The sequence below is a fragment of the Chlorocebus sabaeus genome, chromosome 26 (genome assembly GCF_047675955.1).
Source record: "Chlorocebus sabaeus isolate Y175 chromosome 26, mChlSab1.0.hap1, whole genome shotgun sequence".
Taxonomy (NCBI): Eukaryota; Metazoa; Chordata; class Mammalia; order Primates; family Cercopithecidae; genus Chlorocebus; species Chlorocebus sabaeus.
Window position 1 is genome coordinate 10,057,299 of NC_132929.1, and position 27,094 is coordinate 10,084,392.

At 39.2% G+C, this 27,094-nt stretch overlaps 1 protein-coding gene across 3 annotated transcripts in view; it reads right to left on the bottom strand.

Moving 5' to 3' along the window:
- The window catches only part of SLC12A6 (solute carrier family 12 member 6), a 104,078-nt gene that overhangs the window by 32,060 nt on the left and 44,924 nt on the right, over positions 1-27,094 (bottom strand). For 2 of the 3 annotated variants that reach the window (XM_008017141.3, XM_008017143.3), the window contains exons 2-3: positions 14,606-14,650; positions 144-238 (exon numbers count right to left, since the gene is read on the bottom strand). In XM_008017141.3, the coding sequence (XP_008015332.1) occupies positions 144-238; positions 14,606-14,650 (140 nt within the window). The remainder of the gene's footprint in view (positions 1-143; positions 239-14,605; positions 14,651-27,094) is intronic. The other variant, XM_008017142.3, reaches the window with a different exon arrangement.

Genomic DNA, 27,094 nt, shown 5'->3' on the forward strand with positions numbered 1-27,094 from the left:
TACAAGTTACAATAATCATGATATTTTCTTTTAATATTAAATTATACAGCTTGTAAAATTTTAAAACCAAATGGGGTAAAATATGGCTATCATGAGATCTCTGTTTCTAAAGTCTCAGTCCATAGTTTTCTCCAAAACATTACCTCAAAGAGTGCCAAATTTTTATCAAAATATTCATCTCCTTCTTCATAATTGGAATTATTGAGATAAGCATTTCGAGCTTTTTTATGTCCATCGTCTGGGAAAAAAAAAAGTAGACCAAGTTAGTTTCTCACTGGTTTCGGATGAAGAAACATCAGCACCAGATTAGTTTATGTCGCTTCAGTATTAATATAACCTATTTTCATATTCAAATTTAATCTTAGAGAGAATTCAACCAGCATTGCTTGGAGAATATGGCCCCCTCTCCAGCAGGAACAAAAATAAAACTCTAAGGAGTAAACATGGGTCATTCCTTTCCTTAACAAGAATAAAGACCCCTAGAGACACTATTCTTTTGGAATTCCAGCCCATGAAGACTCTACTCTTTTTTTTTTTTTTTTCCGAGATGGAGCCCTGTTCTGCCGCCCAGGCTGGAGTACAGTGGCACAATCTCAGCTCACTGCAACCTCCGCCTCCCTGGTTCAAGAGATTCTCCTGTCTTAGCCTCCAAGTAGCTGGGATTACAGGAGCATACCACCACGCCCAACTGATTTTTTGTATTTTTAAAAGAGATGGGGTTTCACCACATTGGCCAGGCTGGTCTCGAATTCCTGGCCTCAATTTATCTGCCCACCTCAGCCTCCCAAAGTGCTGGGATTACAGGCGTGAACCACTTGCACCCAGCCGAGACTCTATTCTTAAAATCACCTAAGTTTAGGAGAAAAAAAAATATTGAGTATCTACTCAGGGTATAATACTGTGCTAGATGTAGTCTCCTTTACACACTATTGCTGCTGCTGCTGACAGTAAAAGCTCTCTGCCTCCACAGCTGTCTGACCTTTTTATAAATTATATGAAGTTTTTATCTGCATTTCTCTGATGATTTCAGTGATGAGCATTTCATACCAGTTGGAATGGCAATTATTTAAAAATCAAAAATAACAGATGTTGGTGAGGTTGTGGAGAAAAAGAAACGCTTATACACTGCTGGTGGGAATGTAACACAGCCACTGTGGAAAGCAATTTGGAGATTTCTCAAAGAACTTAGAACTACCATTCCACTCAGCAATCCCATTACTGGGTATATACCCAAAGGAAAATAAATCATTCTACCAGAAAGACACATGCACTTGTATGATCATTACATACAACTGAAACCCAACCTTCAAGCCAAAGACAGTTTAAAGGCTAGCTACAAGTCCTGGATAAATCCATGGACTGGATTGAGAACCTCTCTTCCCGTTCTGCAAACTTTCCTCTGATTGATTCCCCACCCTTCACCTATTTTACTTATATCTACCCTTCCCTAATTGGTTTTTTTACACTGTCATGCCCACCTTCCAGTGGTGCCTTTGTTTTAGCCTTTTTTGCATACTCACAAACCCATCAGCATGCACTCCCCCATTCTGAGCCTATAAAGTCCCCAGCCCCAGCCCCAATGAAAGACAAGAGACCACCCTCACATGCCCTCTTGGCTGAGAACTGTTTCTCGTCATTCAGTAAAATTCTTCTCCGCCCTCCTCACCCTTTGATCATCAGCACAACCTCATTCTTCTTGGATGTGGGACAAGAACTCAGGACCCACCAAACACAGGTACAAAGAAGGCTGTAATACTGTGGCCTTCCACGCTCCACCAGTGGAGGGCAGCTACCCCACACGACAGGAAGCAGCAGCAGGCCGGAGCAGGGGTGACAGGACTGACAGAGCTGTTAACATACAGCCATCCATCGGGCTGCAGATGGTGGGACTAAAAGAGCTATTAGGACACTGTAACACTCCCCCTGAGGTTTCAGGGTTGCAGACACCAATCTGGGCGCCACCATGTTCCCCTCAGTGTGACATGCCTGGTCCAGCAGCAAACCCCACATACAGCCCGCTTCTGCCTCACTACTTGGAGCAGCCAGCTGGACACTGCACTCGCTCGCTCACTCACCCCCTCCTACCAGGGGCTGAGTGTGCAGTTGCAACAGCTGCAGGATCTGCACTGGAGTGCAAGCCAGGCACAGCCCAGCAGGCTGAATAGATGGGGCATCTCTTCTGGTGAGCTCGGGCCTGAGAAAAGCCTGGGCATGGATGTTGCTGGCTGGAGGTCTCTGGCTGGCAAAGTAGCCAAGAAAAATCCTGTGTCACTATGCTTCCTACATGGGTGAAAGGATTACCTATACCCCAATCCTCAGCATCATGCGATATACACACGTAACAAACCTGTACATGTACCCTCTAAATCCAAAATAAAAGTTGAAAAAAAATAGGGCAAGCGTGGTGACTCATGCCTGTAATCCTAGAACTTTAGGAGGCCCAGGTGGGAGGAATGCTAGAGCCCAGGAGTTCCGGACCAGCCTGGGCAACATTGAGACCCTGCTGCTACAAAAAAATTTTTAAAATTAGCAGGGCATGGTGGTGCGTACTTATAGTTCCAGCTATTCAGGCAGGAAGATATCTTGAGCCCAGGAGTTCAAGACTGCAAATGAGCTGTGACTGATCCACTGCACTCCAGCCTGATTAACAGGGTGAGACCCTGTCTCAGGGGGCAAAGAAGTTGAAAAAAGAAAAAAATTGCCATTTAACTATTAGTTTTGTACAAACCCTTCCACATTTTTAATGTTAAAAGAGGCATCTGACAAAACTTTGGTGAAAGAGCTATGAGGAAAAAAAAGAGACCTGGTCTATAAGACAGCAAACTTTGTTTTATTTGAGCACTTCCTTAACTTTGTTTCATTATTATGCAAAAGTTATATAATTACAGAGTCTGGCAGGAGAGAAGAGAAAAATTTAAAAAAACCATAAATGCTATTAAAAACTAAGATTTAAAATACTGGGGAAATAAATACCAATATAAAAATTAAAGAATTAAAAACCCTGTAAGTTTAAATGTATAAGGATGGGCTTGAGAAACAGCCAATAAACTATTAAAATTACTGGGTCATGTCAAAGGGCACAGAGCCAAACTGAAGGGGTTCCCAATGCCCCAAAATGGAATAATATAAACATTAAAAATAATGTGATGGATTAAAATGCAAATTTATGAAACACTCAAAATGATATTCTGAAAAATTAGTCACCTTTGCAGGGTTAAGGAAACAACACATGCCTCTGAAAAATAACATTAATAAATAGAAAAAAATAAATGGAAAGAAGCAATCATCTTGCCTTTCTTGCACCAACTATATTTCAGGGTAACCAATAATTAAAAGAAAATTTCTTCCTTATAGAAGCATTCTAGCTTATTAATGATAGATGGAATGATAGAAAAAAATCACTAATGAAATAACGGATTTAGGCAACGATCATCAATGTTTGTTAAAACCATTAGGTGAAAGGCTGAGGCAGAACTTTACAATGGATGGATGAGGGTGATCTGGAGCCTACTAATCAGCCTTAACATCTCTGAAGGTAGGACAACACAATCTCCTGTAATACAATGAAAAATACACTGTACAAGCTATGATGTATTCTTGCCAAAAGAATGGAAGTTGAATCTAATCAAGCTTCGAAATCTATCAGTTCAAAGAAAACACAAAGGAGGAACATGTTAAACATTAGAAGGATCTAATCACCAAATTCAGAATATGAGAAATTTTACAAGATGATCTGACTTCTTCAGCAAATAAATAGCATAAACTTAAAAGGTGAACTTTTATAGATAAAAGAGACTTAAAAAACATATCAACTAGTTGCAAATGAACATTGTTAGGATCCTGACTCAACAAATCAAAGGTAAAAAGGCATTTTTAAAACAAAAAGTAAGCGAAAATATATCGCTTATTTTTTTAAAAAGGGCAAGTAAAATCATATGATGTCTGGAATTTTCTTTAAAACAATTTAGGGAAAAATTAGGTAGGATCTTGAAAACAGATTTGTAACACTGATGAAGCTGGGTGATGCATTCAGAAAAGTTCATTATGCTATTCTACTTTTGTGTACCTTTGATATTTTCAGTAACAAAAAGTTATAAAAAGAAAGAAAAATGTAATTATTTTCCTCTTCCTAATGGCTCCAGAAAATTCTAGAGAGTACAGCTTAAAATTACCAGCACTTTTGAGTAATTCATTTATTCAACTAATATTTATTAAATTCCTTGGATGTACTAGGTACTGTTCTGGGTCCTAGGGGTATAGCAGTGGACATGGCAGTTAAAGACCCTGCCTTCACTATGCATATACTGAAGTTACAGAAGACAGAAAGTAAGTAAAAACAACAGCAGCAGCAATAAAAAAACGACAAAATAAAAACAAACAAAAAAACCCAAAAAGAATTTCAAGAAGTGATAAGTTCAAGGAAGAAGATCAAATATGTACTGGGAGAGACTATGACTAGGGAGGGGAATGATGACTTCATATAAGATCATTGGTGTGCTGATAAGCAGCCTCTAAAGAGTTAAAACAAACCCCTGACTTACAGTACTTGACAATTTCTGTGGTATAAATACTCACGCATGGCCATTTTCAAACTACTAATGTGAAAACGATGAACCTGGTTTTGGGAAGAGATTCGCATAACTGGCTCTTGTGAGCTGGTATGAGCTGGCTGCAGCACACTCCTGGCATAGGACAGTAAGGAAAAGCCTACATTTCAGGCAGAGGGAAAATAGCAATTTTAAAAGATCGTAAAGCAGAAACAATTTTAGTGAATTCATAAAGCAGAAAGGACAATATAGCTAAAGGAGAGTGAGGAAAGGAGAGCATATTTAGAAACACAGAAAGGATCCAGACCACATAAGTTAGTTAATGGATAGTTCTTCCAAATCCATTTATTGAATAGTCCCTCCTTTTCTGATTGAAACAACATGATGTGGTTGGGGCAAAGGAGAGAGTAATGTGAGAGTGTGCAAATGTTCATTTGGGAAGCAGGGGTAATATAGATAACTTTTTTTTTTTTTTTTTAAAGAAGAGATTATAAAGAAGCAGAAAAAGTGGGACAAATAATTTAGGATGGCACAATGGTCCAAGTATATCAATAATACCAGTAATATAAATAAACTAAGACAAAGAGACTGGATTAAACAATAAAATCTAGACATAAACTATTCATAAGAGATATAAGGGCATACAAAAGCTGAACATTAAGAAAACATTAAGAGATACATCAAGCAAATACTAACCAAAAGAAAGCTGATATAATTTTATTAATATCAGATAAATTTGTAAGAGAAAAATTTTATTAGGAATTAGAAGGTAACCACATAATAACAAAAGGTTTAATCCACCAGGAAGGTATGACAATTTTATTTATCATTATTATTAGCTTTTGAGACAGGGTCTCACTCTTATGCCCAGTCTGGAGTACAGTGGTGCGATCACGACTCACTGCAGCCTCGACCTCCTGGGCCCAAGAGATCCTCCCACCTCAGTCTCCCAAGTAGCTAGGACTACAGGCTCATGCCACCATCAATAGCTAAGTTTTGGATTCTTTTTGTAGAGATGAGAGTTTGCCATGTTGCTTCGTATTCCTGGGCTCAAGCCATCGGCCTGCCTCAACCTCCCAAAGAGCTGGGATTAGAGGCGTGAGTCACTGGGCCTGGCTGGCACAACAATTTTAAACATACATCTATTGTTTAGTTATTATTATTTTGCTTACCAAATTACCTCCAAATTTACTGGCATTTTAAACAACACAGTTTATCATCTATTTGTTTGGGATGGATTTTCTAAAGTCTGACAATCTGTCTTTTGAACTGCCAAGTTCAGCCCATCAACCTCAGTGATTAATATATTTAGACAGGGTTCTAACATCTTTTTACTTGTTCTTTCTCTATGATTCATTCTCATCCTCTGTCTCTGTCTCTCCCACTCTTTGGATTTTCTGGTTTGTTTTTCCCTAATGCCATTTTCCCCTCTAGTTTCCATCCTCTATTTCTGTTCTTTTAGCAATGACCCTTGAAATTTTACTACATATTTTACTTAAATTGTTAAATAAGTTTAAACAATTGCTTGACATCCTCCTGAACAACACAAAGACTTTCTAATACTTCAATTCCAACTTTCTCCTCCTGACTTACCTAATATTGGTGTCCAACGTTTCCAGTAGTCTCTTTTTTTAAAAAAAAAAACCTCCATAAATAAGATATTAGAGTTGTTTTATAGAGACAACACTGATTTGGGTTGATGTACAAGTTTACTAGTTCATTTATTCACTACTCTTTCTTACATTTCAGACAACTAGTCTTCTAGGATCATTTTATTCTTTCTTGAGGTATATTCCTTAGAATTCCTTTAGGTTTCTCAAACTCAGCACTATGGAATTTTGCAGCAAATAATTACTTATTGTGGAGGACTGTCCTGTGCACTGTAGAATATTTAAGAGCATCCCTGGCCTCTACTCATTAGATGCCAGTAGCACCTCCAGCAGCGACTGTCAGAGATGTCTCCAGGCTGAGCGCAGTGGCTCTCTCCTGTAATCTCAGTACTTTGGGAGGCCACGGCAGGAGGACTGCTTGAGGGCAGGAGTTTGAGTGAGACTAGCATGAGCAACATTGTGAGACCCTGTCTCTACAAAAATTTTGTGTATACTTATTTGTTTTCTGGCTTGTGTTTGTGGCTTTGTGTTTTGGTATTGAGAATTCTTCTGTCATTCTGTTGTTCCTTTGATGAACTGTCCTTTGTGGCTGCTTACAAGATCTTTTCTTAGATATTCTGCAGTTTCATTAAGATGTATCTAGGTGTAGTTTTTTTTGTTTACACTATTTACCTATTACTAAGCTACTGTTTTAACTTTTTTGTATCTATCTATCTATCTATCTATCTATCTATCTATCTATCTATCTATCTATCTTTTTTCTTTTCTGTAAGTTCCATTTATTTTCCTTCTTTTTAAACAGTCTTTTATTCCTGAGGAGTTTGCTCCTCTTCCTAACTACATCCTTTACTGATTTAAACATTTAATAGAATTTTGTATCCCAGTCTCAGGACCATGTCATTTCTCTTGAGGGTTATGGGAGTAAGAGTTCAACATATTACCTCTCTGCTATTCAGTAACAATGATGCTCTTATAAAAATCTGGCATGAGACAATCCTGTTCCATTCTGCTACCTGCTGTCCAAGCCACTTCCTAGCAGCTCTGGCTCCCCTTGCTACATCCCTGGCACCTCTATGTTTGGACCTCTCTAGTCTCAAGTTTCAGGTGAAATCACTGTAACTTTTATGACAATTCAATTTATTATTATCATCAGACAGTCTGGATCCTGGCTGTTTCTGGCCCACCCTCCATTTGCTTGCTTACCTTTTTTAGAAAGGTAGAAGAATATCCCTGGATATTTTTGTCTACATTTTATGAGACCAATGATGCCTCCAGTATCGTCCTACTCATGGTCTACTTGTGGTAGTGCTGTGCAATGGGAGGCTCCCATAGAGTTCCTGGTCAATCATGGCTTGTGGAACAGTCATGAAAGGTCAATGTTTTCCAAGGGAAGAAATGAAGCTTTCATCAAGTGTGGTTATACCAAAAGGCATGAAATTAGAAGTGGTTATATTGAAAGGCATGGATTAATTTTTGGCTTGAATATCTTGGTGGCAAACCATGCTGCTTCACAGTTCAGCCTTCAAAACTTTAGGTCACTCTTGTGACCCCACGAAATACCAGATGGAATGGAACTTCTAGTTTCTGAATAGCAAATAATCTTTACTCTGCAGGAACTAAGAACCAAATCCATATTCCAGGGCTCTTTTAGGATTATTCAGAATCCTAAGATGAGTCCTTTGAAGGATCCCCACTGAGACTGGCCTCAGTAATGGTTTGCATTATATCACCTATCAGACTACTATTATGTTTCTTTTTTGTGTGTGTGTGTGAGACAAGGTCTTGCTCTGTCACCCAGGCTGCAGTGCAGTGGCACAATCTCAGCACACTGTGACCTCTGCCTCCCGGGTTCAAGCAATTCTCCTACCTCAGCCTCCTGAGTAACTGGAATTATAGGCACCTGCCACCATGCCTGGCTAATTTTTTTGTATTTTTAGTAGACAAATTTTTCTTGCATTTTCAGTTTTGCCATGTTGGCCAGGCTGGTCTCGGACTCCTGACCTCAGGTGATCCACCCGCTTCAGCCTCCCCAACTGCTGGGATTACAGGCAGGAGCCACCACGCCCAGACACTATTATGCTTCTTTTTTCTCATTTTACTATCTAAATAATGCTGATATTTTTGGGAAACTTACTGGTGTTTCACTGCATAATTCAAATGAAAACTGATAGGATGGTTCTACTAAAGATTTCAGATTTCTGTTTTTTATGGCATACTTTTTTTTTGTAAACAGAAAAAAGGTAAACCAAAGGTCTTACTCTTTATAAACACTTTCTTGTTGTGATGTTATTACTTCCATAATGTTGCATTTGTCAATTACCACTTATACTATAATTTGGGCCCCAGATAAATCTCAAGTTACTCCTTTAGCTTCCTAATCTTGCCAAATGGCCTTTGCTGGTCTGAGCTAGGCAAGAGAGCAGTAAGTATACTTAATTTCCCTTGGCACAGGTTTGGGTTTGTACTATGTGACTATGTGAATCTGAAAAATCTGAAAGGTTATCCCAAATGCTATAATGTTTTTGATTTTATACTTTGTCTTGCCATTGATTTGTTAAGGAAACCATGTCATTTGTCCTGGAGAGTTTGTGATGGTCTGGGTTTTGATGATGGCATCCATGTGATGCTGTTTAACATGTTCTTTTTTTTTTTTTTTTTTTTGTAATTCCTATAAATTGGTAGTTGAATCTAAAAGCTTAATCACATTCAGTACTTCTAGGAGGGTAGGGAGGAAAACTGCTTCACAGTGGTTTTATGGTCTGCCAGGAGGTACACGTCATTGTCATCTGGTTGTCTTTCCTTTTGAGATATTAGCAATTGTTGATGAGTAATGCCTAGTTCCATTAATTTATGAGAGGCTACTAAATGGTAATATTCTCATTCTATTATTGTTCCTTCATTTATTAGCTGGAATACCTCTATATAAAGAGACATTGCCTTTAATCTACTATTTGATTACCAAGTGGTTCAGTTAAAAACAGGACAAATAATTCTTTCCCTTTACTGACTGGTTCTCAGAATAATTGGTTCACTAAATGCTCCAATGGTGACCAATTAGTTGTGGGTTTTGTTTTGTTTTCTTTTAGAGACAGGGTATCACTCTGTTGCCCAGGCTGGAGGAGTGCAGTGGCACTATCACAGCTTACTGTAGCCTCCAGAGTAGCTAGGACTATAGGTGTGTGCCACCATGCCTAGTTAATTATTTTTTGCTTCTTTGTAGAGATGGGTTCTTGCAATGTTGCCCAGTCTCCTCTTGAACCCCTGGCCTCAAGCAATCCTCCTACCTCCCTCCTCAGCCTCCTGAAGTGCTGGGACTACAGACATGAGCCATTGTGCCTGGCTAGTTTTTTAAATTAACATTATGAATTCATAAACTTAAATATTGGGTTTTTACTGTATTAGTCCTTTCTCATGCTGCTATGAAGAGATACCCAAAACTGTGTAATTTATAAAGAAAAGAGGTTTGGCTGAGCACAGTGGCTCACACCTCTAATCCCAGCACTTTGGGAGGATGAGGCAGGTGGATCACCTGAGGCTCAGAGTTTGAGACTAGACTGGCCAACATGGGGAAACCCCATCTCCACTGAAAATACAAAAATTAGCCAGGTGTGGTGGTGGGTGCCTGTAATCCCAGTTACTTGGGAGGCTGAGGAAGGAAAATCACTTGAACCTGGGAGACTGCGGTTGCAGTACGCCGAGATCATGCCACTTTACTCCAGTCTGGGTGACAGAGCAAGACTCTGTCTCAAAAAACAAAACAAAAAACGAAAACAAAAAAAAAGAGAGAGAAAAGAGGTTTAACTGACTCAAAGTTCAGCATGGCTGGGGAATCCTCGGGAAACTTATAATCATGGTGGAAGGCCCCTCTTCAAAGGGCGGCAGGAGAGAGAATGAGTACAAGGAGGGGAAATGTGTGATGCTTATAAAACCATCAGCTCTTGTGAGACTCACTCACAATTATAAGAACAACATAGAGGAAACCGCCCCCATGATCCAGTTACCTCTCACAAAATGTGGGGATTATGGGAATTACACGTCAAGATGAGATTTGGGTGGGGACACAGCCAAACCATATCAGGTATATTTGAAATCAAATGCTTTTTCAACATCTATTAAGATTATTATACGATATTTTTATTTTAATTTGTTAATATAATGAATTATATAAATTAACTTTCAACATTAAACCAACCATGGATATCTAGCAGAAACTCAACTTGATGATCATGGGGGTAATTTAAAAAAATATGTTGCTTGATTCAGATTGCAAATATTTTGTTCAGGATTGTAGATATATTCCTAAGTAAGGTTGGCCTATACTTTTTTTAAAATCTCATATTGCCATTCTTAAGTTTTGGTTATCAAGGTTGCAAAAGCCTCAAAACTGAGGTAGTGGTTACTTGGTTTTCTATTCCTTATGAGAGACTGACTGCAGAAGACTGGAATTATTTTTCCTTGGATGCCTAATAAAACTTTTAATAATGCCAGGACCCATGGCTTGTTTGCTTACTAGCTTTCTAAAAAAATTTTTAAGTGGAAAGCTACACACACACACACACACACACACACACACACGGAAAAGTTCACCAATCACAGGTGTACAGCTTGATTCGTTATTACAATAGCAGTTTCACCCTCCCATATATCTCCTCAGCCTGATCTTGAGTTTTGCAAGATACTTGATGAGTCAGTGGGAACAGTAGATACATTAAAATAACTGTGCCTTGTTGACAGTAAAAACATTTAGAAGGACTGGAAAGGGCTTTTATATATCCAATTCAACAGCAAAGGTCTGAAAGATGTTATTACAAATTCAATTAAGCAGGCAAGGCAACTGAACCAGTTTTTCACCTACCAGGCCAAATTAACCTAAACAAGGTTTTTAGGGAGAGCTGGGAGATTTTCTTTTCTTTTTTTTTTTTGTTTGAGACAGTCTCACTCTGCCGCCCAGGCTGGAGTGCAGTGGTGCGATCTCGGCTCACTGCAACCTCCACCTCCTGGTTCAAGCGATTCTCCTGCCTAAGCCTCCTAAGTAGCTGGGATTACAGGCACCCACCACCATTCCCAGCCAATTTTTTAAATTTTTAGTAGAGACGGGGTTTCACCATCTTGGCCAGGCTGGTCTCGAACTCCTGACCTTGCGATCCACTTGCCTTGGCCTCCCAAAAGTGCTGGGATTATAGGCATGGTGAACCACTGCACCCAGCTGGAAGATTTTCATTCAAGCTTATGATGTCTTTTCTGAGTAACTTATGAGATGGTTAGAAAATACAACAAAAAAACCTTTCACTCTTTTGCAAACTCATGAATATCTTTTAATGAACCAGACTTTTAAAGATTTTAAGGCTATAGCTAAAACACAGATACTTAAGACAGAAGATGATAGTTCTTCAGAGCATGAGAAAAAAGGAAAATATGATCTGACCCCATGAATCTAGGAGAGAGAACTCAGGCTGGCAGGATGGACATACCTGATAATTTGGCTAGAAGACTGGATAAATCCTCAGGTTGGCCAAAACTTGAATGCAACTGTAGGCTGCCAAATGAGATGAATGTTTGAAGTAGTCTCTTTGCAAATACTATTAGAATTTTTTGGCTTATAATGACTAAGATAACTCTTCCTTCACAATCAAAGTTACTTCTTTTTACCTATAGTTCCCCAGGTATCCTTTACTGCAGGTGGTTAACTGGGAACAAAATCCAGCTTAGTAATCCTGGAACTGTATCAACTTTTGACTGTCCACTTCATTAGCTAAGCTGCCTCCATTGTACATGTATTCCTGATGATAATGAACTATTCTCAAACATCTCTGCCTGTCATGTATGTATCAGAGACAGAAGCACTTTCATAGTTTAGAGGAAAGATGTTCTTTTCATAGTCTGGCAAAATTTTTCAGTGAAAGCTTAATAATTCCTGATCCAAATATAAAATTTTTATATACAGAAGACTAATTTTGAGCAACATATAGAAACTATCCAATATAAAAGTATTAAAAAGTAGCCAGGAGTGGTGGCTCATGCCTGTAATCCCAGCACTTTGAGAGGCCACAGTGGGTGGATCACCTGAGGTCGGGAGTTTGAGACCAGCCTGACCAACATGGTAAAACCTTGTCTCTACTAAAAATACGAAAATTAGCCGGGTATGGTGACATGCGCCTATAGTCCCAGCTACTCGGGAGGCTGAGGCCAGAGAACTGCTTGAATCCGAGAGGCAGAAGTTGCAGTGAGCCAAGATGGTGCCATTACACTTCAGCCTGGGCGACAGATCAAGACTCTGTCTCAAAAAAAAAAAAAAAAAAAGACCGCCTCTGACATCACACAGCCAGGACCTTAGTAATCAGATTTGTATATTTATGTCAAACCATTTACTCAACAAATATATACTGAGTGTCTAGGATGTCAGGTACTGTTTCAGCACATAAACTCACTAAAGGAATGAGGGCTATGGTCTCATAAACTCTTCTCATTAACTCAAGGACTATTCTAAGTCTTTAATGTAGAAAGAATGAAAAAGGAGTATCCCAGTTTCTTCAACTAATCCTCTGAAGTTTTTACTTTCCCTACTTTGGACTTTTTGATAGCTTATTTTTCCACAGCTGCTTTACACATATTACAGCTAAAAGTTCAGCAGTGATCAAAATAAGCCTCAAATCAAAGCATACACACACACACACACACACACACACACACGTGTTAACATACTAAATAATACACCAAAAATTACTTATCTCACTTATGCTGAAGGAAGTATAAATAAAAAACGAGAGATGCTATTTTTACCTATTAGCTAAATAAACTATTTTAAGATTAATAATATCTGTTTATTATTATCATAGGGAGTCAAGCATTACTCCATACTTGTGAGAGTTTAAGCTGGTGTATCTTTTAAAAAATGTATATATTTTTTGAGTAAGGAATTCCACTGATAGGAATTTACCCTACAAATATATTGGCATTAAGACTGCAGGATAATACAAAAAATTAGCCAGGTGTGGTGGTGGGCACCTGTAGTCCCAGCTACTTGGGAGGCTGAGACAGGAGAATGGCGTGAACCCGGGAGGCAGGGCTTGCGACGAGCCAAGATCGTGCCACTGCACTCCAGCCTGGGCGACGGAGCGAGACTCGGTCTCACACACACAAAAAAAAGACTGCAGGATATAAGGATAAGATATTCATTGCAACATAACTCACAACAGTAACACACCTGGAAATAAATGCTCATGAGTAGGAAACTGGTTGAATAAAATTATAGTGCAGGTGCACAATGAAATAGTCTTCCATCACAAAGGAATGAAGCAGATCTTTATGTACTAAGATGTCCAAGGTAAAATGTTAAGTAAAAAGAAGTGGTCTGCATAATAGAACAGTCCATTTACTATAACATCATTGATATAAAAAGGAAAAGATAGTAGTATATAATATAAAAATTTATAATAAAAAATTTCTAGAATTCCCAAAAAACTATCAACAGCAAGTACTTTTAAGACGTGGAAGTGAGGTGGTACCAGGAGGAGATACTTTTACTTTCTTTGTATATATATAGACCTTTTGTTTGAGCTGAATGCCTCATCAGAGTATGTTTCTTTTTATATTTTGAAAATTTATCAGTCCTGAGGTCTTGTGAAATTCTTGTCAAGGCTGGGCGCAGTGGCTCACGCCTGTAATCCCAGCGCTTTGGGAGGCCAAGGCGGGCGGACCAAGAGGTCAGGAGATGGAGACCATCCTGGTTCCAACATGGTAAAACCCTGTCTCTACTAAAAATACAAAAATTGGCTGGGCGTGGTGGTACGCGCTTGTAATCCCAGCTACTTGGGAGGCTGAGGCAGAAGAATTGCTTGAACTTGGGAGGTGGAGGTTGCAGTGAGCTGAGATCGCACCACTGCACTCCAGCCTGGTGACAGAGCGAGACACTGTCTCAAAAAAAAGAGATATTCTTGTCAAATTACACACTTACTTTAAAGAAGTGATACCCAGAGGAAGTAAATTCATTTCCATAACTTGTTTCATAGATAAGGAACTGGAACACTAAATTCTAAGGACTGCTTGAGGACACGCTGTTTATGAAGTACTTTCAATAATTAAAAAGGTGATCAAAAGGCCAAGAAAAGTAATAAAAAGGGAAAATTAGCTGCAAAGTCAGAGATATTATCAGGTATTATAATACTTTCTTTTCCAAATTATCTTTAAAAAATTCTAGTTCTTAGATTTTTTTTAACCATAGACCATGCAAAATTACTTTTTAATTTAACTGAGTCTTAGTAATCAATTATGGAAGTAGTTTCCTAAAACTTACCAAGTTGGGAATAGAAACCGCAGGAAAAAAGTTGGTGGGTGGGAAGCAGAAAAGGAGGGGACAGAAAATAGAATCAGAGAAGGGAGTAATGTCTGTTAGGATAAACGAGTTAAGGGTGACTTTGGATAGAGTCAATCCCCACAGTAATACTATACCTAACAGTTGGCTGTGTTCCCCTGTGATGGAGTTCTGACTCAGGTCTGAAAAACAAACAATTGAAAAGAAAAGAAAAAAATGAATGATCAAAACAAATAATTTCTTTAAAATCCGCAACAAAAGTCAACCAAGGAAATAAGCAAAAAATTAAAAAAACTTAAGAAATATTAATGTGAAGATAATAAAAAATAGAATGAACTAGTGTAAAGAATGATCACATTCCTCACAAAGTTAAATACAATTACCATCAGCAATTCCACTCCTAATTATACTTCCAAAATAATTGAAAACAGGGACTCAAACAGATACTTTACCACCAAGTTTATGGCAAAATTATTCACAATAGCCAAAAGGTTACCAGGTATACTTCTACAGATGAATGAATCAACAAAATGTAATATATACATACAACGGAAAATTATTCACCTATAAAAAGGAATGAAATTCTGACACATGTGACAACATGGATGAACCTTGAAAACATTATGCTAAGGAAAACAAACCAGACACAAAAAGATAAATATATGACTCAATTTATATAAAATGTTGAGAAAGGGCAAATTTACGGAGATGGAAAGTAGATTAGAGGATACTAGGGGCTGGGTGGAGTAGGGTATGGAATGTTATTGCTTGAAGAATACAGCATTTCTGTTTGGGGTGATGAGGAGTTATGGAAACAGACAGTGGTAATGGGTGTACAACATTGTGAATGTAATTAATGCCACTGACTTGTACACTTAAACACAGTTAAAATGGTAAATTCTGTATTGTATATACTTTGCCACAATACAAAGTAAATTAAAAAAATAGTAATCACACAAATTTGACCAAGGAATAGTTTCACAAAGTACAAGGATGATTCAGGGCTGTGACATGAGTTATATTTTTAATGACAAAGGAACATTTTAACGACAACAAAAAAAATTTATGGCTATAGCAGCTCAAAGTTAAGACATAAATAAAGCACTTATTACTACTAGCAGATATGTTCTAGTTTGACTTTAAGATACACTGACTAAATTGGCTTTCATAAATATCAATTTCCTTAGTAATCTGAAATAAAGTTAGTGGCAATAAGCCAAGTTCCTAATGCAAGAGATATTGACAATCATCATTTAACAGTCAACCACTTGCTTATTTTAAAGGTTTGAAAAGCACTAAGAGCTAAAACCAGAAAAGACTAAGCTCCACTTTCCTCAAAGACTAAATCTCTTGAGACGCTGAGGATTCTGGCTTCCTTGAATGTGCCTGGGGTAACAAAAATAATTGTAGACTAGGGCTTCTGTGAACAATGGGAAAAGAGTTACGTCTTTATTTTCACTAACCTCTAACTGAAGTTTAGTATTTTCTACACTTATGATGTATGCAACAGATTACATAAAAGTACCTGTGATTTTGTCTAACAATAAATCTCAGATATTTTTATATCACATTATTGTTGTTTTAGATAAAATTCAAATATCTTCCATAGTCTACATATATTTTATATATAATTTAATTAAATCTAACAATTTAAGCCTCCCAGACCGAAAGAAACAATTAGAATACTCAACAAATTCCAGTTTCTGGTGTATACTGGAGTATATACTATATACTTTAATTAAGGAAGTAAGGTAGAAACCTGATTTCTACCATAAAAGTTTTAAATACTATTTGAATATTTAAAAATTTATTTTCAGGGGATTTTTTCCCTTAATTTGGTTTGAAAAAGGGAAATTTGAAATGTTCCTATTCTAGAATATTTTCCCCAAACATACCAGCAAATGAATTCCCAGTTTTTACTTTAAACTTATCTTACTGCCCATCTAAATAAAGGATATCAGGGCTGGGTGCAGTGGCCCCTGCCTGTAATCCCAGGATTCTGGGGAGCTGAGGCGGGAGGATCATGAGGCCAGGAGTCTGAAAACAGCCTGAGCAACATAGAAAGACTGCATCTCTACAAAACATTTTAAAAGTTACGCAGGCATAGTGGCAGGTGCACCTGTAGTCCCAGCTACTCAGGAGGCTTAGGCAAGAGGTTCCCTTGAACCCAAGAGTTGGAGGCCCCAGTGAGCTATGATGATACCACTGCACTCTAGCCAGGGTGACAGCAAGACCTTATCTCTCCCCCAACCTCCCGCCATATATATATATGTCGTTCTTGCACATAAGACAAAGTAAGAATAACAGTTCCGTAGTCATCCTCTCCCTTAGGGAAAATTGGGCCCTATCATTACGGAGAAGCAAGGAGGTATGTGGAATGAAAAGAAGAGTAGAGAAAGCATAATAGAATTTTAGAACTAGAAGAACCTTGGTCATCATCTAAATCTACTCCAGTGACTCCTAGAGGAAAAGCTGGGGAAGGGTTATCACATCATCTATTTTTCTCTTTAAATCATACCAACACTTCTCCTTCAAGATTCTGATTCCCAGCTGTAGTCACTAATATGAATACCTTGTATCTCTTAGGTGTGCAGGAACAGAAAAAGTTGAGAACCTCATATTTTAATGTTTATAGTTCTACAAAATTAATGCCTGGGTTAATCAGTGGCCAAGACACATCACACTACTGCCCAAAGAAAAAGGGTATAGTCTTGATGCTTTGACAACTTATGGTTTTGCTTCTCAATATTCTGTAATTCTAACTTTCTTGTTCCAAAACAAGGTATCATAGCCTAAACCAAGTTATTTGAAATTGCCAGGGAATATGGCCTATGAAAAGAAATAGGAAAACATCTCAGATAACTCCGGCAGACTAGGTGTGGTTTTAGAGAGGAAAATATAAATGACTTTTCCTTTAAAAAGAACTAACTTGGCTGGGCACAGCGGCTAATGCCTGTAATCCCAGCACTTTGGGAGGCCAAGGCGCGTGGATCACCTGAGATCAGGAGTTCAAGACCAGCCTGACCAACATGGTGAAACCCTGTCTCCACTAAAAATACAAAAATCAGCTGGGCATGGTGGCATGCACCTGTAATCTCAGCTACTCCAGAGGCTGAGACAGGAGGATGGCTTGAACCCAGAAGGCAGAGGATGCAGTGAGCCAAGACCACACCACTGCACTCCAGCCTGGGCAACAAGAGTGAAACTCCAACTCAAAAAAAAACAAAAAAATTAACTCCTCTTCTTGTGTAATATACTTTCTTGCCTTCTGAGCTGTGCATATATGATGTATGTATACTCTTTAAACAAGCCAGGAGTCTTCCTTTGAACACTCTCCTATACTTCAGATGAGTAGAAACAAGTCTTTTTATTTTTTTTGAGATGAAGTCTTGCGTACTATTTTTTACTTACTTATTTATTTATTTTTGAGACAGAATCTTGCTCTGTCACCAGGCTGGAGTGCAGTGGTGCGATCTCGGCTCACTGCAACCTCCACCTCCCGGGTTCAAGCAATTCTCTGCCTCATCCTCCTGAACAGCTGGGATTACAGGTGGCCACCACCACGCCTGGCTAATTTTTGTATTTTTAGTAGAGTTGGGGTTTCACCATGTTGGCCAGACTGGTCTTCAACTCCTGACCTTGTGATCCACCCGCCTCAACCTCCCAAAGTGCTGGGATTACAGGCGTGAGTCACTGCGCCCAGCCAGAAACAAGTCTTTTGTGTGGTTCCCTACAAGTTCAACTTAGATTTTTATTTTTCATTTATTATAATTGAAAAATTATGGGCAATCCTTGATACTTATTTAGTAATCTGAAGACTAACCTCCAAGAACCTGCAAATCTTGTATTAATATATACAAAAGTTAAAACAAGGCTGGGCAAGATTCCGTCTCAAAAAAAAAAAAAAAAACCAAAGAACAACAAAGGTCAATCTGGGAGTATGCAGGCCCATGAACCCACTAGAATGAAACTAGTTTTGCCTGTAAAAATTACAATTGTTCAGTGGATTTAACTTGAAGGGCGTTTCTGGGTTTGCAATCCAAATTGTGCAGTCATCATGCTAACACTGCTGAGATATGTCTGAGCACCTTTCAATTGTTCTGTGTCTAAACTCCCCCATTTACCACTTTTCCTGACTATGTCACTGAGGGCACACCCAAGTTTGCCCAAGACTGGGAGTTGTCCTAAAGATTACTCAAAATGACATTTATTTTCAAGAGATTATTTTCTCTAATAGGAACTATGTGCCAACAATGTCACTAGTTTTATCCTTTGATGGCCTTCATAAACAAAGCTACTCTTAGGACAAAATACAACCAAGTTATAATCAAAAGCCAGAGATACTCTATAAGTCAAAATGACAGATCAAATAAAAAATAGAAACTAGGTATCTATTAACAGTAGGTAGATGTAATCAGAAAAATGAACTGAAAATATTTCCTTGTAACAGTAATGATATGGTAGTTTTACAAATAAGCACTTGCTCAATATATTTAACTTATCTTGGGTACATAGTAAAGAAGGAAGATTTTAGTTTCCTGCCATGCACCTGGGAGAATGGAGCCAGTGAAATGATGGTGGGTGGCACTCACTTGCAAAACTGCCTCTGTCAAGTTTTTCTGAAGAGCTTTATTATTTTCCTTAGTTTGCCAATTCTTTATGTTTCTACACTACCTCATAAAGGACAAAAATCCTTATTTTAATTTTTAATGTAATAAAAATATAGTTTAAAAAAGATATATAGAGCCTACATATGCCAAAAAAAACTCTAAAGATCATTAAGCTAAAATGTGTACTTCAGTCCACACCATCTGCTACGTAGTGGCTTGTGTAGACAGTTAACCACAACAGAATCAGCTGTGATAGTAGCATGGAACCACATACTGTACCTCATGTACAGTGTATATTCCTTAGGGCAGAAGTACATATTCCTTAGTATATTAATAGGGATTTGGTGAGCAATGGTTTGGGGCAGGGATTGTAAGCAGACTTGTCAAATCTATTCAATAGATAAGTTGACTGCTCTAAAGTGTGATTTCTCATACCCTTCATAATGTTAATGACTGTCTAGCTAATCTCCAAAAGAAGAACAGAATATTCAGCATTCCTAAACACATTGGAAAAGAATTCATTTTGTATCAAATACCTTGTATAGTTAGTGTCCTATGATATACACTTTGGGAAACCTTGAACTAATTCCTATCAATATACTAAGGCTAAAAGGTAACTCCCCGGCTGGGCACAGTGCTTCAAGTCTGTAATTCTAGCTACTCAGGAGGCTGAAGCTGGAGGATTATTTGAGGCCAGGAGTTTGAGGCCAGTCTGGGCAACATAGCAAGACCCCATCTCTTAAAAAGAAATACAATTAGCTGGGTGTGGTGGTGTGTGCCTGTTGTCCCAGCTACTCAGGAGACTGAGGTGAGAGGATACTAGAAACCAGAAGTTTAAGGCTGCAATGAGCTATGATCACTCACTCACTCACTCATTCACTCAGCACTATTTCCATTAAATCAGTATTTTCAAAATTTGTTTGGTTAAAACAATCATGGGGTATTTGTTAAACTACAAATTTCTAGGTCACATAACTAACCCTAATGACTCAATTTTAAGGGAGGAGGCTGAGATTCTGTAGTTTTACCAAGTGCCTCAGATGGCTACTATAAAACTTCATTTGTTCAACCATTCTTCTGTTTAAATATCTGAGTGATTAATCAGTCCCCATCATTTTTCTATGTGCTAGGGATAGAACATAAAGAAGGAAAAGTTCCTTTTGTCATGCAGATATGGAAACATCAATAAGAAAAGAAAATTAATAGCTGGGCACGGTGGCTCACGCCTGTAATCCCAGCACTTCGCGAGGCCAAGGCAGGCGGATCCCCTGAGGTTGGGAGTTCGAGACCAGCCTGGCCAACATGGTGAAATCCCGTCTCTACTAAAAATACAAAAATCAGCCAGGCGTGGTGGTGGGTGCCTGTAATCCCAGCTGCTTGGGAGACTGAGGCAGGAGAATCACTTGAACCTAGGAGGCAGAGGTTGCAGTGACTGGAGATTGCACCATTGCACTCCAACCTGGGTGACAAGAGCGAAACTTCATCTCAAAAAAAATAAATAAAAAAAAAAATAGAAGAGAAAATTAATAATCAAGGATAATTTCAGCTTATGGTGTTATAAAGAAAATAAAGAACAGTGATTAGAGAGGCTATTTTTCATTGGACGGACTGTCAGGACCTTTCTGAGGAGGTAACCCTTAAGGTGAGACTCTCATGAAAAGGAGCCAGACATACAAGGATCCTGAAAAGACTGATCAGGGCAGAGGAACAGCTGTGAAAAGACCCTACGATGGGAATCAGCTTGATATATTTAGGAAATATATTAATGTAGCTAAAGCATAGTGAGTAAGTAACAAAGTTTTTTTTTTTTTTTAAAAGAAGGCAAATTAGGTACGCACTACATCTTGTAGTGCAGCACACTATTGTCAGGAGCGTGAATTTTACTCTGAAAATGATATAAAACAATTGAAAGGTTAGTGGTTTTTTGTTTTCTTCTTTTAAACAGGGTCTTGCGCTGACATCAAGCTGGAGTGCAGTGATGCAATCATGGCTCACTACAGCCTCAACCTCCCAGGCTCAAGTGATCTTCCCGCCTCAACCCCCTAGTAGCTGGGATCACAGGCATGTGCCACTACACCCAGCTAATTTTTTAAATTTTTTATGGAAACGGGATCTCCCTATGTTGCTCATGCTGGTCTTGGTCTCAAACACCTGGGCTCAAGCGATTCTCCTGCCTCAGACTCCCAGAATTACAGGTGTGAGCCACCATACCTGGCCAGCATAATTTTTTAAAAATGAGACCAAGAACAGAAATGGGGAAACCAGTTAGAAGTTTACTGAAGAAACCACAGAAAGACATGATAATGACTGTAGTGAAGCTGATGGAGGTAGGCAGGTTGATGATATCTTACGGAAAGAGAGCTCACAGGCTAGTCTTCAAAGATAATGTCCATGTTACTTTTTTTTTTTTTTTTGAGACGGATTCCTGCTCTGTTGCCTAGGTGGGCACCATCTCGGCTCACTGCAACCTCTGCCTCCCGGGTTCAAGCGATTCTCCTGCCTCAGCCTCTCGAGTACCTGGGATTACAGGCATCCGCCACCACGCCCAGCTAATTTTTGTATTTTTAGTAGAGACGGGGTTTCACCATGTTGACCAGGCTGGTCTTGAACTCCTGACCCTGTGATCCACCTGCCTCGGCCTCCCAAAGTGCTGAGATTACAGGCATGAGCCATCATGCCTGGCCCATGTAACTTTCAAATCTGTAGCTCTTTCATTCATGTATTCAGTAAATATTTTTTGAGAACCTTCTACATGTGAAATACTATTCTAATTACTAAAAATGTAGTAACAAAATCTTTGCCATCAAGGAGCTTAAATTTTAGTGGAGAAAAGACCAACAAGTAACCTACATCAACAGTAGTAAGTTATAAAATGAACAAAAAAGCTGAGTAAGAGAATACAGAGGACTAGTGGGAGAGTGGTTGTGTGCACACTTAGCTACTCAGTCTGAAAGGTCTCTCAGATAATGTAACATCTGAGCAGAAAATTGAAGATATACAATTTTCGGCAGGATATCTCTGCATATGGTATATTTCTATACAAATATCTGCAGGAAGAACAGTTAGTGCTAAGCGAAGCAGGTATGTGTTGGCATGTTTGATGAATGGCAGCAAGGAGACCAGACGATCAGACAGAATAAGCAAGTTGAAAGTGACAGGGAATAAGAGATGGATATAGATGCTGGAGGAGGAAACACAGATCACGTGAGGCCTTGTAGGATTTCGTCAGGACTTTTGTTTTTCCTGTGAGATAAGAAGCCACTGAAAGGTTTTGATTTCTGTTTTAACATGATCACAACAGCTATAGTCTGGAATGAACAGATTGCAGGGGCCTAGCAAATCAACAGAGAAAAGTTAGAAGGCTTTTACAATGGCCCAAGGAAAGATAACAGTACCACAGGTCAGATCAGAAGTACTGGAGGTAATGAGACGTGGTCAGATGCTGGGTATGCTGACTAGCCTAGGTACGTTTCAAAGGAAGGACTGACAAGATTGGCACGCTGATGACTGGAAACAGGGTGGGAGAGAAAGAAAAGAGTCAAAGATATTTCCACAGCAATTAGATGAACAGAGATGCCATTTACTGAGTTGGAGACTGACAGAGAGCTAGTAATCTAAATTAAAGGAACAGTGCTTATGATTTTTTTTTCTTTTTTTTTCCCCAAGCCGGCCTAGTAGGTAATCCTGTGTAACGGAAAATCAGTGGGCTGGGTTTTTTAATTAGGTGTGAGGTCTCCATGTACCCACCAAATGGTAGTAAGTAAGAATTCATTTAAAGAGGTGGAAGCAATCCAAATGTCCACCGATGGATCAATAAACAAAATGTGCTATACACACACACACACACACACACACACACACACACACACACAATGGAACATTATTCAGACTTTAAAAAGGAAATTCAGACACATGCTACAACATGGATGAATCCTGACAGCAATATACTAAATGAAATAAGCTAGTCATACAAAGGCAAATACCATATTATTCCACTTATATTAATTATCTAAAGTAGTCAATAGAAACAGAAAACAGAATGGTGGTTAACAGGGGGGCAGGCATGGGTAGGGAGTGGAAAATGGAGAGTTGTTCATTGGGTATAGAATTTCAGTTTTGGAAAATGAAAACGCTGGAGATCTGCACAACAATGGAAATACTCTTAACACTACTGAACTATACACTAAAAACTGATTAAGATGCTAAGTTTTATTGCTTTTTTTTTTTCTTTTTTGAGACGGTCTTGCTGTGACACCCAGGCTGGAGTGCAGCAGCACGATCTCAGTTCACTGCAATCTCCGCCTCCCGGGTTCAAGCCATTCTCCCGCCTCAGCCTCCTGAGTAGCTGGGATTACAGGCATGTGCCACCACGCTCAACTGATTTTTTTGTATTTTTAGTAGAGATGGGGTTTCACCATATTGTCCAGACTGGCCTCAAACTCCTTACCTCAAGTGATCTGCCCACCTCGGCCTCCCAAAATGCTGGGATTATAGGTGTGAGCCACTATGCCTGGCCTTATGCTATTTTTTTAAGCCATAATTTAAAAAATTGTATTTGACTCCATAGGCTTTTGGCAAATACATTGTGGTCTTCATTAGTAGCATTCATAAGTCTAAAATGAGAGCTCCATTTTCCATTTTTAAGATTTCCCTGGCTGGGCATGGTGGCTCATGCCTGTAATCCCAGCACTTTGGGAGGCTGAGGTGGGTAGATCACTTGAGGTGAGGAGTTTGAGACCAGACTGGCCAGCATGGTGAAACCCCATCTCTACTAAAAATACAAAAAATTAGCTGGGTGTGGGGACAGGTACCTGTAATCCCAGCTGCTTGGGAGGCTGAGGCAGGAGAATCGCTTGAACCTGGCAGGCGGAGGTTGCAGTGAGCCAAGATCTCATGCCACTGCATTCTAGACAGAGCGAGACTCCTTCTCAAAAAAAAAAAATTTCCTATGTGTATTAATTATCCAGCAACCTTATCTCCTAATCCACAAGATAATATGTGCTCATACTATGCTTCTAAAGAGGACAAATCATAAAGCTTAAATACTGACACCTAGTGCAGCTACAGAAATTACTTATAACAACTTGCTTGAAAAAAGCCAATGAGGAAGTAAAACAAAGCAAATGCCAAAGCAAGATATGTGTGTTTGTTTGTTTTTATACTTTAAAACTTTAAGTTCTGGGTTACATGTGCAGAATGTGCAGTTTTGTTACGTAGGTACACAAGTGCCATGGTGGTTTGCTGTACCCATCAACCCGTCACCTACATTAGGTATTTCTCCTGTTATCCCTCCCCTATCCGCCAACCCCTACAGGCCCTGGTGTGTGATGTTCCCCTCTCTGTGTCCATACGTTCTCATTGTTCAATTCCCACTTATGAGTGAGAACATGTGGGGTTTGGTTTTCTGATCTTGTGACAGTTTGCTGAGAATGATAGTTTCCAGCTTCATCCATCTCCCTGCAAAGGACATGAACTCATCCTTTTTTATGGCTGTATAGAATTCCATGGTGTATACGTGTCACATTTTCTTAATCCAGTCTATCACTGATGGACATTTGGGTTGGTTCCAAGTCTTTGCTACTGTGAATAGTGCCACAATAAACATACATGTGCATGTGTCTTTATAGTAGCATGATTTATCATACTTCGGGTATATGCCCAGTGTTGCGATTGCTGGGTCAAACGGTATTTCTAGTTCTACATCCTTGAGGAATCGCCACACTGTCTTCCACAGTGGTTGAACTAATTTACACTCCCACCAACAGTGTAAAAGTGTTCCTATTTTTCCACACCCTCTCCAACATGTGTTCTTTCCTTACATTTTAACAATTGCCATTCTAACTGGCGTGAGATGGTATCTCATTGTGGTTTTGATTTGCATTTCTCTAATGACCAGTGATGATGAGCATTTTTAAATATACCTCTTGGCTGCATAAATGTCTTCTTCTGAGAAGTGTCTGTTCATATCCTTTGCACACTTTTTGATGGGGTTGTTTGCTTTTTTCTGGTAAATGTGTTTCTTTGTAGATTCTAGATATTAGCCTTTTGTCAGATGGATAGATAGCAAAAATTTTCTCTCATTTTGTAGGCTGCCTGTTCATTCTGATAATAGTTTCTTTTGCTATGCAGAAGCTCTTTATGATCCCACTGGTCAATTTTGGCTTTTGTTGCCATTGCTTTTGGTGTTTTAGACATGAAGTCTTTGTGCATGCCTATGTCGTGAATGGTATTGCCCAGGTTTTCTTCTAGGATTTTTTTTTTTTTTTTTTTTTTTTGGGACTGAGTCTTGCTCTGTCGCCCAGGCTAGAGTGCAGTGGCCGTATCTCAGCTCACTGCAAGCTCCGCCTCCCGGGTCTACGCCATTCTCCTGCCTCAGCCTCCCGAGTAGCTGGGACTACAGGCGCCTGCCACCTCGCCCGGCCAGTTTTTTGTATTTTTTTTGGTAGAGATGGGGTTTCACCGTGTTAGCCAGGCTGGTCTCGATCTCCTGACCTCGTGATCTGCCCATCTCGGCCGCCCAAAGTACTGGGATTACGGGCTTGAGCCACTGCGCCCGGCCTTCTTCTAGGATTTTTATGGTCCTAGGTCTTATGTTTAAGTCTTTGATCCATCTTGAGTTGATTTTTGTATAAGGTATAAGGAAGGGGTCCAGTTTCAGTTTTCTACATATGGGTAGCCAGTTTTCCCAACACCATTTATTAAATAGGGAATCCTTTCCCCGTTGCTTGTTTTTGTCTGGTTTGTCAAAGATCAGATGGTGGTAGATGTGTGGTGTTATTTCTGAGGCTCTGTTCTGTTCCATTGGTCGATATGTCTGTTTTGGTACCAGTACCATGCTGTTTTGGTACTGCAGCCTTGTGGTAAAGTTTGAAGTCGGGTAACTTGATGTCTCCAGCTTTGTTCTTCTTGCACAGGATTGTCTTGACTATGTGGGCTCTATTTTGGTTCCATATGAAGTTTAGTTTTTTTCCAATTCCGTGAAGAAAGTCATTGGTAGCTTGCTGGGGATGGCATTGAATCTATAATTTACCTTGGGCAGTATGGCCATTATCATGATATTGATTCTTCCTATCCATAAGCATGAAATGTTCTTCCATTTGTTTGTGCCCTCTTTTATTTCATTGAGCAGTGGTTTGTAGTTCTCCTTGAAGAGGTCCTTCACATCCCTTGTAAGTTGGATTCCTAGGTATTTTATTCTCTTTGTAGCAATTGTGAATGGGAGTTCACTCATGATTCGGCTCTGTTTGTCTGTTGTTGGTGTATAGGAATGCTTGGACTTTTGCACATTGATTTTGTACCCTGAGACTTTGCTGACGTTGCTTATCAGCTTAAGGAGATTTTGGGATGAGACTACGGGGTTTTCTAAATATACAATCATGTCATCTGCAAACAGGGACAATTTGACTTCCTCTTTTCCTAATTGAATACCCTCTATTTCTTTCTCTTGCCTGATTGCCCTGGCCAGGACTACCAAGGCTGTGTTGAATAGGAGTGGTGAGAGAGGGCATCCCTGTCTTGTGCCAGTTTTCAAAGGGAATGCTTCCAGTTTCTGCCCATTCATTATGATATTGGCTGTGGGATTGCCATAAATAGGTCTTATTATTTTTGAGATATGTTCTATCAATACCTATTTTATTGAGAGTTTTTAGCAGGAAAGGCTGCTGAATTTTGTCGAACGCCTTTTCTGCATCTATTGAGATAATCGTGTGTTGTTGTTGTTTCTGTTTACGTGATGGATTACGTTTATTGATTTGCTATGTTGAACCAGCCTTGCATCCCAGGTATGAAGCCAACTTGATCATGGTGGATAAGTTTTCTGATGTGCTGCTGGATTTGGTTTGCCAGTATTTTATTTAGGATTTCTGCATCGATCTTCATCAGGGATATTAGTCTAAAATTCTGTTTTTTTGTTGTGTCTCTGCCGGGCTTTGGTATCAGGATGATGCTGGCCTCATAAAATGAGTTAGGGAGGATTCCCTCTTTTTCTATTAATCAAATAGTTTCAGAAGGAATGGT